This window comes from Simochromis diagramma, unplaced genomic scaffold (genome assembly GCF_900408965.1).
Source record: "Simochromis diagramma unplaced genomic scaffold, fSimDia1.1 OVJJ01000304.1, whole genome shotgun sequence".
In the NCBI taxonomy this organism is placed as follows: domain Eukaryota; kingdom Metazoa; phylum Chordata; class Actinopteri; order Cichliformes; family Cichlidae; genus Simochromis; species Simochromis diagramma.
Genome location: NW_024387030.1, coordinates 21,164,796 through 21,183,870, shown reverse-complemented (window position 1 = coordinate 21,183,870; position 19,075 = coordinate 21,164,796). Strand labels below are relative to the sequence as shown.

General features: G+C 38.3%; 1 protein-coding gene and 1 long non-coding RNA gene across 2 annotated transcripts in view; one reads left to right on the top strand and one right to left on the bottom strand.

Annotated features, from left to right (window-relative positions):
- strn3 (striatin, calmodulin binding protein 3) overlaps positions 1-19,075 on the top strand; it is a 33,359-nt gene that overhangs the window by 776 nt on the left and 13,508 nt on the right. The window contains exons 2-7 of the mRNA XM_040042139.1: positions 13,334-13,437; positions 16,955-17,028; positions 17,562-17,640; positions 17,779-17,937; positions 18,491-18,629; positions 18,789-18,924. Coding sequence (XP_039898073.1) covers positions 13,334-13,437; positions 16,955-17,028; positions 17,562-17,640; positions 17,779-17,937; positions 18,491-18,629; positions 18,789-18,924 — 691 coding nt within the window. The remainder of the gene's footprint in view (positions 1-13,333; positions 13,438-16,954; positions 17,029-17,561; positions 17,641-17,778; positions 17,938-18,490; positions 18,630-18,788; positions 18,925-19,075) is intronic.
- LOC120740058 lies at positions 111-14,965 on the bottom strand. Its single transcript, XR_005697318.1, has 3 exons — positions 14,862-14,965; positions 2,084-2,094; positions 111-121 (listed from the first exon to the last, which is right to left on the bottom strand). It is a non-coding gene; the product is annotated as an uncharacterized LOC120740058 (long non-coding RNA).

The window sequence follows — 19,075 nt, the reverse complement described above, 5'->3', positions numbered from 1 at the left end:
GCTTCAGTCGGTGTCAGACAAATTTAGCAGGTAGCCGAAGCTGTTGTTGTCGTTCTCCTCTGTTAGCTGATTTGTTCATATGAAGCTAAAACGTTCCCACTGTGGCTACTGAGTTCAGGCGCTAGCTGGTAATAGAGAAGTGAATCCAACCGACTGTCAGCTATCTAATCTCAGTCATTTTGGTTTGTCACGCTAGCTGTTAGCAGTGTTAGTCGCTAATGTTGCTTTTGAGTCAACAGCTGGGCCCGAGCGACTGTGATTCACAGCACATAAGGAAAAGAAATGAAATTGGAGGAAAACTACGTAACCATTTAAAAGTTATTCTTTTCAGTATGAATGATGAAATAAACTCAGTAGTTAACTAAGTTAGTATTGAAAGATAAAAAATTTGTGACATCAAAATATTATAAACATGAGATACAAAATGTTCAAGCCCGTATATTAGTCATATCTTACTGTCATATTTGCTAAAAAAATCAAATTTATAAATTAAAATTAAATTTAAGAATAAAAACACTTGAATTTTAAAATCATAAGATAAAAGGCAGGCCTTAACTATCAGCGTTACAATTGTAAGTTAGGAGGGTAAGACAATCAGATAAAAGGTCAAAGCTTTTAGCAGGCATGATAAAATGAGAGCATTTCTAGTTTTTCACAGTCTCAGGTGGTAGAAGTACTTTCACCTCAGTAAATGGGCTGCCCATGCACTTAAGATGATAAAATGTAATCACCTATTGAATGTGGCATGTACTAATATGATAATCAGTGGCATTAAGTAACAAACAAAGACAAGACATTTTTAAACAATGTAGATTTATTTAAATCCACACCAGTGTGGAGTGCCTTTGGTTTCCTGTAAAAAGAATACAGTGTCTTTGTTTTGTAATAAACAAGGATAATTCTTTGACATATAAATGAGTTATTATCAAATCTTTTATCTGTTTTGAAAGGTATCCATGTAAGAACAGTTTAGTGTTACATAGACTTGGACTAACTAATAGTTTCTTGAAGCTATTTATGACCACCGTTTAGAGTGTATTCACCATGAGGCCATCAAATAGGGTTATGGCAGAACCATTCTATGTATTTATTTGAACAATAGTATTTGCTTTTATAAGTTTTCTGCTACTTGTATAGTTCCTGCTTTAAGAAAATGTTTTAATTCACACAATTATTAAATACATAGAAAATGTATGTAATTTAATACTGCTCTGTATGTGTCTCCAATGGTGTAATGGTTAACACATTCACTTGGTAAGAGAAAGGGCACAGGTTTGATTTTAGCCGGCAACATAAATCCTCTTTTGGGTTGGGTCAGGAAGAACATCTGACATCAAACGTGGAGCTACCCGCTGTGGCAACTCTTTGTATCAAGCCTTTGTGACAGGAAAGCAGTCGAAAGTAGATTTTTTACATACATTGTTCTATATAAAGCTCTAATACAGGTCGGAATCACCAGACACCCCACGATACAATATTATCACAATACCTCAGTGATGATATTGCAATTTTGAACATTTTGTTTGGGATATACTGAGTATTGCCATAACATATATTATGATTTGTGACCTTTTTTGACTGCAAATAATTTCCTCAAAGTTGAACTTTGTTAGTATTTGTTTTTATCCAGTAAAATAAAGTTGTCTCACTTGAGTTATTTATTTATTTATTTGCTGCAAAATGAGAACATCAATAGCAACACCTGGTATAATTGTTGCTATAAGATGGATTCAGTCTGCTGTCAGTCTGGAATTGAATGGGGTCAGGTTGGCAATTACATCTACTGTTTCTGATAATACAGCAGTAAACTGTGATAAATCATTGAAAATCACACCTGTTGCTGTCTACACTGACAGAAATTCATATTTAAATATTACATTTGCGCTCGATAACCTTCCTGTTCTTTTGGAATGTAACCAGAATACAACTAGCTGGCAGCCAGTTGAGTTGAGTCAAACTGTGTTCACTGGTAAGGACTCGTTCAGACTCATGGCAACATGTTGGCAATCTGTCTACATTTATAAACTAAACAGCAGCCGTTTGCAAACTTATTGAGAGTGACTGCTGTCAGTCCAAGTAAAACTGTGACCTCTTCTTCATAGTATTCCCAAAATATTTTACTTTTATTTAATAAAATACTGATTTTGTCCCTATATCAATATAACCTTGCAATGCAGAATATCACATTACTGTCCTGTATCAATTCTTTCCTCATCCCCAGTAATGTTTAACCTTAAAAATGTAGAACAGTTCAAATAATATGTGATACTTAAAAGTAAAAACCATTCATTGAATAGATGGGGTTTTTTTTTTGTTTGTTTTAAAGTTATAAATAGTTATTACTAAGTACAGCAGAAAGCAGATCTCTTACAGTCAGGCTGCTACAAATCACGCCCATCCAGTTGCAGCTGTGTCACCAAGCCTGTGTTATTTTAAAAAAGCTACCTTAGTTTATGTAATGGTGGAAGCTTTTGTGTCTATATCTGTGAATACCTCTGGGTTTGACCGATTGCCTTGTACTTTGGGACCAGTTAATTAAAAGCCACCATCAATCAAATTTATCACCACTGACCGTCATTGTTTCTTGCAGGCAAGCTCGGAATTGGACTTTGTTCTGTTCTTGTTATTTGTTGAGTTGGTATGTTTATCAGTACCCGAGCGCTCTCCTCGTCCCATTGGCAAAGAGTCAAACTTGTATTGCAGCGTCACTGATGCTGGATGCCTTAAGCGTGACTCTGTCAGAGCTCCTGATAAGAGTGGATACCAGCTGCTGATGAAGCTTGAACGGAACAAATAAGTGGAGGTGTGAACTTGGCGTGCAGGAGAAGGGGCCAGTGGGGAATTATTGGACACTGGTTTATTAATACAAACTGTCAATGAATGAATGTGAGTTAGTATAACCCACACTCTATGAACTCACAGTGAAAAGAATGAAATGGTGTAGACAGGAGACAAATGTAAAGGAACAAGCGGTAAAGTGTCTCAGTAAGGTGTTAGCCTCACATGTGAACATCACCAGAACATCTTCAGACATTTTTGATCCTCAAAGATGTCTTGTCTTGATTTGGAGTGAGGCTTGCATGGTCCCAAAACATACCAACGGAATGCCTCCCACAGCAAAATCAGAGCTCAGCCCAAATGGCTGAGATTTCATTCATAGTTTCTCCCTGTTCGTATGAATTTGTATGATTAGATGTGGTTGTTTTGAAGTTACTTGTAAGAAGATTAGATTTTAGCCACATTTTTTGTTGTTGTTGTTGTGGGTTTTTTTTTTTTTTTTTTAATTTTCTTATTCTCTCATCCAAGCCCGTGTAGGGCTGAACTACAGGATGCACAACCCTTTTGAACAGACAAGTAAAAAAGACAGAATATTTAAAATTTGTGGTCCTGGTTTATTTGACATTTTTCTGTGCTTTGTTTTCTGCCCTTTCATTTGAGCTTGGTGATTGTCAAAACAAGATATCCAGTTAGTTTACATAGTTCACAGAGCACATTGTCTGTTAACTGTTCATCTGCATATTAATGTAACTTCTGGGGGCTTATTGCAGATGTTTCTCTGTGTGAAACAACGAAGTTTCGATGGAGCAGCTACAAAGTTTGTTTTTCTTCACGTCAGAGTTTTCTTATCAGGTGGTTTGATAAAAGACTCACTAGCTTTTTCCCAGTAAAAATTTTAATGGTGATTTCAGGAACAGCGCTGCTGTTTTTGGATGTTAGAAACACGTTTTCTTCCATGCTACCTGATTTCACCATCTCTCTCCTGCTGCTGTTGTTATCGGTGGTTTTGTTTAAATCTAGGGCTCTGTGGGCTTAATGACGTCAGACTTCTTACTCACACACTGCTCCTGAATACGTTTGTATTTCAGGTCTGTTTTAGCAGCAAATGTGGATGAAACCCTCGCATTTACATCATTTAACACATCGGCGCCTACTGAGCTGTGCATTAAAACGAAACATCAAAGCAAAGAATTTATGCCAAGAGTTTCTTTTAAATCGAATTATTCGATGAATCGTTGCAGCCGTAAATGTCAGCATCACAGGTGTGAAATGCCTACATATAGACAACTAAGTTAAATGGGCCAGCCCAGGTCACCAATATGTGATCCAGGTTTTTGAGTCAGGATTTGACCCATTCTCGGTCCAAATACTGGATCAGTGCATCAAGATAAAATGCTCCCTGGCAGACAGAGTTTCACTTGTGGATGTCAAAACTCTGATCCAGTTTGATGTTAGACAAGTCTCAATTCAAGCTATACAGTAACATAAGTGTCTAACTGTGTTCTAAAATCCTGTCTCAATCCACACACAGGCTTTTTAATCCATTATTGGTCTAATTTGCCTAATCTTCACTCTGCTTCAGAGTTGTTGGCAACAAACAGAAATGTTTCAGTTTAGTGGCTGTGACTGTTAAAATGGAAGGACTTCCTGTTTTCTCTGTGTTATTTATTCAAATTCATAACGTACTTCATAGTGTACATTGTTAGTGTGAGAACAAAAACCTGTTGGTGTTGTTTCTTTGTGGTAATCACTTACGTTTTGGTGACATGGATTCAGCAAGTGTGTCTCTGACGTCTTCTCAGGTTCAGTGATGTGATCTAGGGTCGTCAAAAAGATACTCAAATACTATTGACACTAAAATTGCTCATGATCTTATATGCTCATTTGCAGCAATATTGATACTGACAGTGCTGTCTTCGCCTCCTCCAGATGACACACAGCCACAGTGCTGCCCTCACGAATAGCTAAGGCCGTTTTTGTGCTCGCTGCATCGCTTGTGTCGCAAGTGTTGTGTGATTTTTTTTTTTTTTTTTTTTTTTCTTCTTTCTTCTTCACACAGTGATGACTGATGACACAGTTTCGTGGCATGTCAGCCAGTCAAGCGCCTCTTGATTTTTGTAACTTGGTGTGTATTTGGGGGGGGGGGAAAAGCTAAAAATCGCAAATTATTAGCAATATATTGGGATAATATTGTAATGTTTGGGTGTGATGAAACATAAAGTGTTATGTTAAGTGTTAAAACCCAGATTGAAAGTGAAAAAGTTAACCAGCACCTAGACAGAAACAACAGCATAAAATATTGTCTTTGTTTGTTTGTTTACTTTTAAAAGTAGTATTGAGTATGAGATTTTTTCCTGGATGTCAGTATGGAGCTTGAAATTTTAGTATCATGACAACCCATAGTCCAATTTATGTCCTGTTTTCCTGCATAAACTGGACAGAATTGATAGATTGCGATCTACCTGCAGATGCAAGCATAATTTTGTCCTTCCGCAGCTTCCCATTTGCACTTCCCTTTTTGCATTCTGTTCTGCTCAAGCCCCACAGGGATCTGCATACCAGAACCTCCAAATGTGAAGATATGTGGCAAAGCAAGTTTGGAGTTTGTCTTTATATAGATAACCTGTTCCTAATAATTCAAATAAGCCTACAAAGAACGCTGTTGTGTAAAACAAACTGACATGTGATAGGGCTGCCACGATTAGTCGACTATTAAAATCGTCGAAGACTAATTTAATAGTCGACGCGTCGTTTGAAGCTTTGTAAGATCCCAAAAGACGCAGGAATAAGTAGTGTAATAATGGACTGAAACAGAAGATGGCAGCACTGCATGTACAAGGATGCCAGCTGCCATTAAACCCCGGAGAAGAAGCTGTGTCCCAGAATTCGTAGCGCGGCCCTGCTCAGTTGTCAACAATGGCGGCAGCTAGTTAGTTTTAATATTACTCATATTATTCTTTCTAGGTCACAAAATAAACGTTTAACATATTTTCAGGCGAGAATGTAGCTGTGTAAACTTCAAACATCTGCTCAGTTTATCAAGACACCACATATTTTCAAAAGCGCTCCGATGTTTTACGTGGGTAACAGACGTCTCACCAGCTCGATAGCAAGCCGGGGTTCAAGGCTCACTAGAGCCGGTGAGAACACCGGACTCCCGGCAAATCGTTTTCAAGCCCACCGCTGTCTTTCGCTACTCAGGTTAAACATGTAATATAAGTCACTTAGATAACTTAAAAATGGTATTGTTTGGCTTTTTTTTTTTTTTAGTATTTTATTTATTCCTGAGTAAATCGGTTTGGCTGAGATTAAAGTTATAGTTTTTACACAGCCTAATAAACGTCAAGCAGACGACTGATTATCAGAAGTGTGAGATGCGCGAGAATATACTCCGGTGTCCTGTTATATTTTAGATAGCAAGGAGCAGACGGCTGAGTTTATTAAACTTCACCGAAACAATCTGCAAATGTCATTAAAATTTAATAAACTATCATCTTGTCTTTATTTTTTAGTTAGCACATACCTTAAACACTTCAAGCTGTAAGCTAATGATAGTTATATAAGAGCAGATGCATGCTGATGGAATAAGCTGTAGTTGTACGTCCAATGGATGCATGATCTGATTAGTCGACTATCAAAATAATCGTTTGTGGCAGCCCTAATATGTGAGCTGTTTGCTGCCTTTGTTCTGTGGTTCTGCGACTTTGTAGAACTCAATCTGATCTTTGCTCACAAGACGTTACTAAACCCATGAGTTTTGATCACGATCAGGTCAAAGGTCGTCTTCTTTACCTGGAGAGAGAGTAGCAGTAGTTGGGGCAGGGCAATGGTAACTCTATGTTTTGATATAGAGGACAGGGCTGTAGCAGCCTGGCCTACTGGGACCTGCTCTGACAGCCTGATCCCAGCTGGACACTAAAAGTAGACAAGCCCGAAATAACTGACACACACGCGCACACACACACACACACACACACACAGACTGAGATCCAAATACCTGTCAGTCATAAACATGATTGAACGATCTGTGACTTTTTTTTTTTATTAAACTATAATATAATTTTTAGTTAAGTTATCATTTATGTTAGAAGAGGCAGGATTGAAGAGTTCCTCTGGTCTTTGACCTGTTCTTGTTTCTCAAAACATTCAGTGAGGATATGTGAAGTAGTCAGACTCGAACGTCAAGGAAGGTGGTAGGGAAGCAGACTATGCAGACATTTTAGGTTTCCAAGGTGAGCAATTTATTTGCAGTGAACTTAATTTTAATGTAACTTAACAAAACTTCCCCCAAATCAATTCATTTAACAAAACTCAACATAACATGGCTCTGGTGACACAGCTCACCTCTCCTCTCTCCTGCATCTGGTAGAGACTGGCTTTAAATAGGGCCATCAATTTCCCTCCAATTGCCCAGCCAGTACCACTCACTCAACTGAGGGATCTAAAACTCTACTCAGGTTATCTAAAAACACAAAACCTCTACACACTTCTAATATGCACATTTACACAACTAAATGGCAGTATTAACAAAAGGAAAAACATTCAACAAATCCCTTTAAACATTAACACAAACAAAAGGAAGCATCTCTCTGGAAAAAGAAACCCCTCCACATGGTTTGACCTGATGATGTCATGTGTGACATGATCAGGTCTTTAAAATGAGGAAATGCCAAGCGGGCGTTTCCCCACACCTGACACTCATGATGACTGAAAAGACAAACAGAGTAAGTATGAACAAATGACTTAATCTGTAACATAATAAAGTATAAAGAAACATAACTTAGTATTTGTCTTAATTTGCAGAATGTTTGATTTGCCGGCAACAAAACGCTTACACAAACAAACCCGGGATAGTGAGTGAAGCAATGTTACTTGACAAATAGCAAATCATAGCAAATACATAGAAACAGAATAATGTGTACAATGTGCAAAAAAAAAAGGTAAACACATATGGGACAAATGGAGAGAATTGCAACTGCTTCTCCACTTTGTCACAGGATATTTCTGGATCCTGTGGATGTTTTGGTCATTCTCCACAACTTTAAAAGATTGAGATCTTTTTGGGTTCAGCTTAAGTCTTAAAGACAGGTTGTCAGTAAGTGTTCTCACAAAGGAAACAAGTACAAATCTTTGTCTCTCAGTCATACAGTTGTTTAGAAGAATTGCACCGATGCCCCCAACCCCCATGTTCAGACCAGTCTTATCTGTCAGTGTGGCAAATCTGGGTCAATGAGCTCATTTCACACACACGCACACACCTTTGTCATCATCACCCCAGTACTCTGACTTCACCTTGGTCTCTAAGGAGCGTTTGATTCATGCACACCAGGTGCACTGGTTGGAAGGGGTTTTGTGACCTGTACACATCCAGTGAACTGGCCTTGAGGAGCAGCCTTTCTCAGATTAATGTGATCAACAACAAAGACCTTCAAACTGCAGGATATTTTCTAATTAGTCTGAAGTCTCTCTGTAAAAATACAAGCAGTGTGAGGGTAATCCTACCTACAACTATGTCTGTGGACGTTTCAACAAAAGAAAAAAAAAATCAGAATCAAAGTCTTATCCAGTTCTGTTCCAGCAAGGAACAATTGCTGGATTTGATAAAATATTGAATTTGTTATTTGGTTAAGTGTATATAGCATTAATTATGAGTATAAGAAGTTAAACCAGTACCTTTTACAAATATGGCAAGGGTAATTGCACAAAAATGGTACAATATGAAATTAGTAGACTGGTCAGTTTTTATATATACTTTCCTTCCAGCATTGTTGTTCTGATTTTTAATTTTTAAAAATGTTTTAGATATCCAATAGAACAGTTTGGCTTATGAAAGTGGTTAAAAATTTCTGCCTAATCAGCTTACGGTTGCAGCAGCAAACATAGCAGTAATAATTTGTCTATTGATACATTGTGCTTACGTAGACATGATTCTAACCCAGACTGGGGGGTGTGTGTGTGTGTGTGTGTGTGTGTGTGTGTGTGTGTGTGTGTGTGTGTGTTTTCACATTTAAACATTACATCTCAATTTCATAAACCTGGATTCGCTTTTATCTTAACCTTAACCTTCCAGCAGTCATTGCTACACCATACGGACAAAAGGGCACCTACACAATGCATATTTATATACAGGAGCTGCTTGGCTATGGAAAGCCATGCTATAAAGCTCTGGGCACATAGATTTTGTGCTGATGTTAATGACAGAGGAAGTTTAGAACTCTGCAGTTAGTGAGTCATCAGAGCTCTGATTAATTTTATTCTCTGTGTGCCTGTGCTGTCACACCTTCTTGGCTGAGTTGCTGTAGTTTCTAAATGTTTGCAGCTTGTATGTTGCCACTTACAGATGATTGTGAAATTTCTTCCCTACTAGATGTTTCACAAACTGATTTGTTGTAGTGATGGCATGCAAATTTGATAAGCTCTTTAGAATTACATTCTTTCCCGAATATTTTTAAAAGCAGACTGCATGACTAGGGGCTTTTATGAATAGTGGCATTGTAAAGCGCTTTGGGTGCCTTGAAAAGCGCTATATAAATCCAATCCATTATTATTATTATTATTATTATTATTATTATTATTATTATTTTATACACCTGTGGCAATGGATTAAAAACACCTGAAATCAAAGATTAAGAAAGAGTGGTTCAATCATGTATAGTGTTGTAAAGATTCTTATTCTATTTACCATTTTTCTCACTCTCCCTCGCCTCACCAGACTTACCTCTTTTGCTTTCTCACCACTGATTGACTCTGGAGTTTGTCCCTTAATTGAACTCACGTGGCACACATAATATAAGGACTGAACTCACTTTAAGCTCCCTCTTTTCACTCCCACATTCGGTGGCAGCTGAGGTGAGTTTGATTTGTTCTTCTAAATTTAAACCTTTATTCTTAAGTTAGTGACTTACAGTCGAACCTTGTTTTCTCTTTCAGAGTTTAGCAGTCCACATGTGTCTTCCTTTAAATTATCACCAATTACACTGAAATAAACTCAGATATACTGCAACTAATTGATGGCTGTTTTCTTTGCATTCTGCCCGGATGAGGCCATGGTGATAACAATTTCCACCTTCCTTTGAAAAACCACCTAATTAACATATAGTGTATATGTGAAGCTGTGCAGTGAACACACTGTGACAGTCTGCCTTAAAAAAGAAAATGAGAGCAATTATATTTACACATGCCAAGTGCTGACACTCACTGTCCAAACATGTGGTCTGTGGAGCTCAAATGCGAGCCCAGTGTTGTTGTATCTCCCCAATTATAAATCAAGTGCAGGACTCGAGGCACTTAAATTAGACAAAACACTGCTGCAGAGTTTTCTTTTGGCGGTGTTTTGGCTTGAAATTGTGTCTCTCTGACCCATAAACAAAATGACAGACAGCAAAGAAGCGGTAGCACAGCAAAAAGTGAACCAAGGTGAAGTGAAAGATGGTTAAACTTGTTTTTTCAAGTGCAGTCAGAGCCTTTGTGTCTAAAAACAAAATAAGCCTTTTTAAAGAAAAACCTGTTCAACAGGCTTAAACGTGTAGAAAGCAATCTTTGCATCGTTGTTCCATTATTCAGTGACAACATGCTTATCAAGATAATGTAAACTGTTTTGAAAAAAATTAAATCAAAGCCTGTCTCTGTGTAGACTCACTACTAGCATAATGTTCCACATCATAGCACAGCAGAGATCCACATCAGATACAAACAGGTGTTGACAGACAGACAATAAAGAGAACCAACATGATTGTTAAGTTCAGGATAAGAAGTATGGCTAATGTAGATATGAAACCCCTACTTGTAGCCATGAAGTAGCTTTGCTGAGAGATGACCATACATCTATCATATCACTCATGCAACCTCTGAAAGTTAAGGGAAACCCTGAATTTAACTGCAAGTTCTTAATTTCCTATTGAATATGTATTAGGGTTGTGTCACAATATATTTATACCTGTTATATAGAATAGAGAATGTGCATCTTCTTTTTGTTTTCATATTTTAATTGATATTTTATAGTGTTGGGGTTTGCAGTGTTTTGTGTTGTTTCACTTTAAATTTGTTTAAAAGGAAAAAGCTGAGAATTTAAATAGTTAAAAGTTTAAATGTAAATAGTTCTTTTTTGTATTATATGATTTATTTATTCACTCCACATTTTATGTGGAGTGAATAAATAAAAGTATATTTGCGTTGGGCCCTAGAGACAAAGCACGTACGAACTCCAAAACACGTACAAACCCCGAAGCACGTCCAAAACACAACAGAAGTGCTCCAGGATGCTAGGAGCAGTGTTGAGCTTTTGTTACCTAGTGGCTACACAAGCCAGGAAGTACCAACGACCACGTAAATTAACATTTTTTTAAATTATGTGAATACATATGAGTGCTTGTGTATAAATACACAAACAATACACATATGCTTTCAATTGTGTAATTTAAATGATCTAGGTAGCTCTGTTTTGGAAGTTCAGTTAATGCTAGAAATGTGTTTTGGAATTTGTACGTGGTTTTTGGAGTTTGTACGTGCTTTGTCTCTAGGGGCCACCGTAGGGCTGTGCGATATGACCAAAATCTCATATCCCGATATAAGAATTCTATCGTCCCGATAACAATATAAATCACAAAAATGTAACATTTTCTGTAAATTCTGTGAATCTCAGGCAGCTCGACTTGCGGGAAGTGTTTCCAGCTGCGCGTCATGTAGCTGGAGTCGAGTGTTTGCATGAAACTATACATTTTTAGACATAAGTTGTAACGGCCGCCGTTTTCTTTGTATTTATTACACGGCGTGCTGCGGGGAAAAGCCTGTTCTAACGTTTGAGTCTAAGGTTTATTTTTTAGCACCTGGCGGCTCTTTTTTACTTCTCATCTGTAAATAATCTGCTCTTTCACGTGATTCTGTTTATTTTGAAAAGTCTCAACAGGATCTTGAGCTTTATTGTGAAAGGTTTATGTGGAACATAAACAAGCGGACACGCGATGGCGTTACCGTCGTTGTTGCTAACCACAAGGCATAAAAACAGGCGCTTGTCCGTCTGTAGTGTGGTTATATAAAATATAAGAGAAAGAGAGAACTTTAAGGAATTAATATAGCCACTACAGTGACCATCAAAACGGTGATAAAATATTGCTGTAAACAGTTTATTTTGTGACACCATGAAACAAACGATAGCGTAAAATGAAACGATAGACGTTTTTATATCGTCATCCGATATATATCGTTATATCGAACAGCCCTAGGCCACCGTATTATTTATATTTTTAAACCACGTGTTTGTTTGTTTTTTTTGTTGTTTTTTTTTCTTTTACATTAGTAATTCCTTTTGTGCATAATTTTATATTGTTGTTAATAATAAATTAATTAAAGCAACAAAACAACCTGAAGAGCCGGTTGGGAGCCGAAAGAGCCGGTTCTCTGAAAAGAGCCGGAAATCCCATCACTAGTTGACACGTAGTCCTGAAGAGTGAAAATGGATGATACAAGCAGTCTGTCTTATGCTCTTTAACATACCAAAAGCTGAAGTGAAACTGAGCGTTAAAAACAATGAAAAGTGTCCACCATAACCAGTGTCTGCACTTTTCATACCGTGTTTTATGATCTTTAGGGTTTCTTTTTCCTCATTTCATCCAGTCAGGGTGAACTCTGCTGTCGCTTTTTCCAACATTACAGTTTGGGATTTTCAGAGAACTGCATGGGAACAAGTTTGCCGGGACTGAAAAAACCCTTTTGGTAGTTCCCTACAGGCAAATACATATGTAAATGGAAATAAATGTACTAGCATAAATTAAGCAGAAGGCAGCGACACACTTCTCCTATTCCAGAGTTCACCAGGAACAGAAGAAGCACACTGTGCCGTTCTTGTAACGCTGCGTGCATGCATTCACAGCTTATACCATCTAACACACTCTCACGTACATATTCTGGTATGTCAGAGTGATCTCGGGGGTTGCCGTGGAGCTGTGGCTGTCAGTCATAGAGCTGGCCAATCATAGCGGGGCTGAAATAGTGTGGTTTGTTATGTAATCTTCTTTCTCACATCCCAGTTTACCCCTGACCACTCTCTCCTTCCCACTCTGGCTGTCTCTTTCAATCTGGGGGAGGACCTTTGGTTTTCCTGTTACCAGGCCATGTCAATATGGGCACGCTGGCAGAGAACACTGTGTATAAATGGCTCTTGGGACCTATTAGTGTTGGGTTTCAAGAGCAGCTGCTGGACTGACTGACAGACAGGTGTGGTTAGTGAGACAGGAAGCATTGCTTTCTGACAGGTGAGAGGACTTCACTGGTCAAAAAGAGTCCAGAGTCTAGTAATTCTAATTGATCATCATCTTTCTTTCTTGTCTTTGAGTTTCCACGCAAAATGAAAGAAATATTCTAATATGTGGGTAAATTTGTAGTACAGTGCGGGTTTATGGTCAGATTATGAATCATCACTGAAATTCCATTAAAGAAGAGATTTTTATTACGTACTGACATGTTTCATCCTGTAATTAAAGGTTTTTAAACATTTTAAATGAATAATTATACTGTAAACTGAACTCCTCATTAATGCTTTGTTTGTATGTTTCTCCAGGCGAGGATAGCCTTCTTGCAGGGGGAGAGGAAGGGCCAGGAAAACCTGAAGCATGACCTGGTTAGAAGAATAAAAATGTTAGAATATGCATTAAAGCAGGAAAGGTAAGACACAGAATCTTCATAATATATTAGAGGGTCTCTTTACCTTACAATATAACATGTCTTGAGGTGAATTGTGTTGTTGTTAACTGGTGCTGTGTAAATAAAATTCAGTTGAATTGTTGGTGATCCGTAGGGGTTAAACTGGACTTCACACTGAAGGCTACCAACTATAACTTTAGATCACTGCTGATCTTTAAAAAAAAAATCCCGTTAGATCTTTAATTTCCTTATTTTCAGTGCCATGAAAAAATATTTGCTGCCTTTTTGATTTCTTAGTGGGTTTTTTCCTCGTTTGTCAAACTTAAATGTTTCAGAAGATCAAACAAATTGTTATACCAGACAAAGATAATCCAAGTATGTACAATATACAGTTTTATCACAAAGTTGACCTGTTTGAAAAAGTATTTGCCTCCCTTGTTAAATCATAAAGTAACAGAGATTAACCGCATTTTTTTTGGAAATCTGCGTTTGATTTCACTAGCCACATCCAGGCTCCAAGAGGGCAACAACACTCCTGCAGGAGGCTGCTAAAGAACCCAGAACAACTCCAGGTCTTACTTGCCACAGTTAAAATCAGTGTCCAGGTTTCAGTAATAAAAAAGAGACTGGGTAAAAATTGCACCCATAGAAGAGTTCCAAGGAGAAAACTACTGCTGGCTAAAAAGAACACAAAGGCTCGTCTCACATGTGCGAAAAGCATCTTGATGATTCTCAAGACTTTTGGGAAAATACTCTGTGGACTGATGAGACAAAATTTGAACTTTTTTGAAGGTTTGTGTCCTGTTACATCTGCTGTAAAACTCACACAGCATGTCATAAATCATCAACAGTCAAACATGGTAGTGTGATTGTCTGAGGCTGCTTTACTGCTTCAGAATCATGAAAAGTGCTCTGTACCAGAAAATCCTGGTTTCCAGCCATCAATTCATCCCACTTGGCTTATGCGATGATCCAAAAACACACACGCAAGCCCACCTCTGAATGACTTTATAAAAACAAGAAAACAAACAAACCCATAAATAAAATCAAAGTTTTTGAGCGGACTACTCCGGATTTAAATCTGATTTGCTAAATAAGTCATTCATGCTAGAAAACCCTCCAATGTGACTGAATTTAAACAACTCTGCTAAAAAGTAGTGGACCAAAATTCCTCCACAGTGGGAAGGATCCATTGCCAGTTTTTGCTGCTAAGGGTTGCACAACCAGTTATTAGGGTTTTTTTCTTTTTTAAATATATAATTTTTTGCCTTTTAACTGGCTTTATTGGATAGAAACAGCGAAGATCGACAGGAAAGTGGAGGGAAAGAGAGAGAGAAAGACATGCGGCAAAGGGGAACAGGTCGGACTTGAACCTGGGCCGGCCACTTTCAGCCATGCGGCATATGGTCACCTGCTCATCTGACTGAGCTAAACTGGCGCCCAACCCGTTGTTAGGGGACTATTCATTTTTCCACATAGGGCCCGGTAGGTTTGGATAACTTTTTCAGTAAAATCATCATCTAAAACGGTGTTTTGTTTTTTGTACGAGGGCTGTCTAATATCAAAATTTGTTCAACAATCTGAAACTTGTGACAAATATGCAAAAAAAAAAAAAAAAAAAAAGAAGTCTAGAAAGGAGCAAATACTTTTATTTCACTGTGCCGAGTCTTTCACTTCAGTTTGCAGAAGGCTAATTCATTCACAGTCATTGGCATGCTTGGATAGCTTGTCAGGGTTATGTTGTGATGGATTAGAAGTTTGTCTTTGGTTGTGTCGTCTCAGTGTCTGCCACTTGCTTATTTTCCAAGCAGCACAGGTACTCTGAAATATAGAACACAAAAGTTAATATACCAAATAACCTGGACTAGTGGTTCAAAACATACTTAGAAAACAGGAAATACTTTGTATCAATAGGTAACTTCACATCTGAGCAGACAAGTATCACATGTGGAGTTCCCCAAGGTTCCATCTTGGGACCTCCTCTGTTTAACATTTACATGCTCCCACTGGCACAGATTATAAAGAACAACAAAATAAACTACCACAGCTATGCAGATGACACACAAATATATATCACAATGTCACCAGGAGACCGAGGCCCTGTACAGGCTCTTGGTAAATGCATTGAGGAAATTAATGACTAGTTGTGCCACAATTTTCTCCAGCTAAACAAAAACAAAACTGAGGTAATAGTCTTTGGCGCCAAAGAAAAACGATTACAGGTCACCAGAGAACTTCAATCTATACACCTAAAAACCACAAACCAGGCGAGAAATTTGGGTGTAGTGATGGATGCAGACCTAAACTTAGAAAAACACATTAAGACAATAACAAAATCAGCTTACTATCACCTCAAGAATATTTCAAGGATAAAAGATCTGATGTCCCAACAGGACCTGGAAAAACTAGTCCATGCATTCATCTTTAGTAGGCTTGATTACTGTAACAGCATCTTTACAGGTCTACCTAAAAAATCAGTCAGACAACTACAGCTCATTCAGAACTCTGCTGCTCGAGTCCTCACTAAGACCAAAAAAGTGGACCACATCAGTCCAGCTCTGAGGTCTTTACACTGGCTGCCTGTCCGTCAGAGGATAGACTTTAAAGTTCTGATGCTGGTCTATAAAGCTCTGAATGGTTTAGGACCAAAATACATCAGTGACCTCCTGACCCAGTATGAACCTTCCAGATCCCTCAGGTCATCTGGATCCGGTCTTTTATCAGTTCCCAGAGTCAGAACCAGACACGGAGAAGCTGCATTCAGCTTTTATACTCCTTATATCTGGAACAAACTCCCAGAAAGCCTCAGATCAGCTGAAACACTCAGTTTATTTAAATCCAGGTTGAAGACTCACCTGTTCTCAGCTGCATTTGAATAAAGCACCAAATCCACACTTTTAAGCTTAAATTTCAAAACTAACATTTTAACTACTGATTTTATCTACTGTTCTGATTTTATCTGTTTTGATTTTATATACTGTTTTGTTTGTTTGTTTGCTAATTAGTTTGTTTGTTTGCTTGTTTTAATCAATTTTAAATCATGCTTTTTATTTGTTTTTGTTTCTAATGTCTCTGTAAAGCACTTTGAATCACCTTGTTGTTGAATTGTGCTATACAAATAAACTTGCCTTGCCTAGTGTATTAAAGGGATATGTTTAATTTGTTTGAATACAAAGTTAATTAGCTTTCTATAGTTCTGCTTCAGACTGCTGTTAAATTACTGCTTCGTTCTGTGATTCTTGGGTTGCTTTTGTGCACTAGTGATGTAATAGATTATTTGTATACTTCAGATTCTTTCTGTTTCACTGATAAAGAATCTGCCAAAGCCTTCTTTTAGTTTCATCTGTTTAAGTCATTTACATTTTCACTTTTGCTATGGTGGAAATCTGTTTCCCTTCTCTTAGACCACACACTTTGAGCTTTTTTCACTGTTTTGGGGCTGACAGAAAATATGCATTAAAATATGTTATGTTAATTTTAATTTTTAACCATGTCAATTGATTGGTTGATGATTAGTTTCTCTTTTTTCCATTTTCAGAGCAAAATACCACAAGTTAAAATATGGAACAGAGCTAAACCAAGGAGAAATGAAGATGCCAAGTTTTGAATCAGGTATGATGTCATACTCCCCTCCACTAATCTCCCATTGTACACATGCTTTATATTCAGTGTGGCCTTTTGTAGACTGCATATAAAAGATGTAGGTTCTTAGCCCCTGGGCAGCATGGTGGTGCAACGATTAGCACTGTCGCCTCACAGCAAGAAACTCCTGCGTTCAAATCCGTCACCTGGCCAGGGTCTTTGTGTTTGGAGTTTTCATGCTGTATCTGCATGGGTTCTCGCTGGGTACTCGGGCTTCTTCCCACAGTTTAAAGACATGCAGTTAGTGGGGTTTTGTAATAAACCGGAAACACGTGAGCATTAAACACTGTGATGTAAATCCCTCATCATACGCAGTTCTTTAAAATGTTAATTGTTAATTGGAATTGGATAAGCATAAGAAGATGGATTGATTGATGGACTCCTGACCTTTCTTCTTAGACTTGAAGTAACTCACAGCTTTAAATACAACTGATGAAATCCATCTCTGTTTTGTGTCCAGCAGGCAGTGCTGTATAAATCACTGTTTCTGTTTCTGTCCTTAGACACCAAAGATTCAGAGGTCTCTGCTGTTCATGCCAACAGTCAGCTCACCTGGAAACAAGGAAGACAGCTGCTCAGACAGTAAGAACATTTGAGCACTTGTATTTGCAGTGGAAGCAAAATGCTGAAATAATTTTTTGAATTAATTTGTTAACAAAAATCAGTATTTGACCAAATGATGTGTAGTTTACAGTGTGCACGTGTTTGTTTGGCGGTCAGGTACCTACAGGAGGTCGGATACACAGACACCATCCTGGACGTTCGTACTCAGAGGGTTCGCTCTCTGCTTGGCCTGTCGGGCTCAGAGCAGAATGGATCTGTGGAGAACAAGAACCTGCAGCACCTGATCAATGGGACCGAGCGCCGCAAGGACAAAAGGTACAGACACACGCACAGCTGTTCACATGCAGTACTGGCCAGTACTTTACTGATTTCAGCTTTTGTGAAAACCGCTCCAGTAACAAAAAACATAAAACAGCAAAACAAACACAAATTGTTAGTTCCTTTGTAACAAACTGCTTACTTGCCTATCTATAATAAGTTAATTCAGCATCAAGCTTCATTTCTTTGCTCTCAAGGCTTGATTTTGTTTCATGCCCCACTGTAAAACATGGATTCTCACTGTCCACTGTTGTGTTTACCATCTCAACATGAGCAGCACCACATCCCCTTCCTCTCATGCTGGTCAGTGGGTCAGTGTTTATATTATTCTAGCTACATCTGACTCTAACATTTGCCTTAAGTTATTATAACCATGACCTAGCCTTTGCCTAAGATAGTGGGCCCGAACCCAAACCTAACCTAATATCGCTTTCACATGAAAAGGAGCCAAGTCTCCCCAGTGTGACATCTCCCACCACACTGACAGTGCAAGCACAAACACAACCCAGCAGACAAGCTTAAGTGTAACAACATTGGTGTTTATATCCAGGAGTCCAGGTGATGTTCTGGAGACTTTTAACTTTCTGGAAAACACAGAAGACAGCGATGAAGACGATGATGAGGAGGGGGACCTGATGGATGACATCACCACTGACAAACATCACAGAGCCAAGAAACATAAGACCAAGGTAAACAGAGAGCAGGCAGCCCCTTTTAAATCACCACTGTTGTTCTTTTCCCCTGTACCTCCTTCCTTTACTCTGCCGTCCTTCAACACCTCTTCCTTAATTCTTAACTTGTGTTTTGTTTTTTGTTTTTTCTCTCTCTTTCCTCTCCTGCTATTTCAGGTGGGAAACGAGGGCTTAGCGTCAGAGGATGATGCCGACACAGAGGAGGCTCTAAAGGAGTTTGACTTCTTGGTGACGGCTGAGGATGGAGAAGGGGCGGGTGAGGCTCGGAGCTCCGGAGACGGGACAGAGTGGGGTAAGAGATGTACATGAATCCCACTGATTGTAAATATATGAAGGCTGTGTCCTTTGCTCTGTCTGTTGAATGATATTCACCTTAAATAAACAAATGCAAATTGTAAACTATTGATGATTATTTTTCCAATTAATGAATTGTGTGGCTGTAA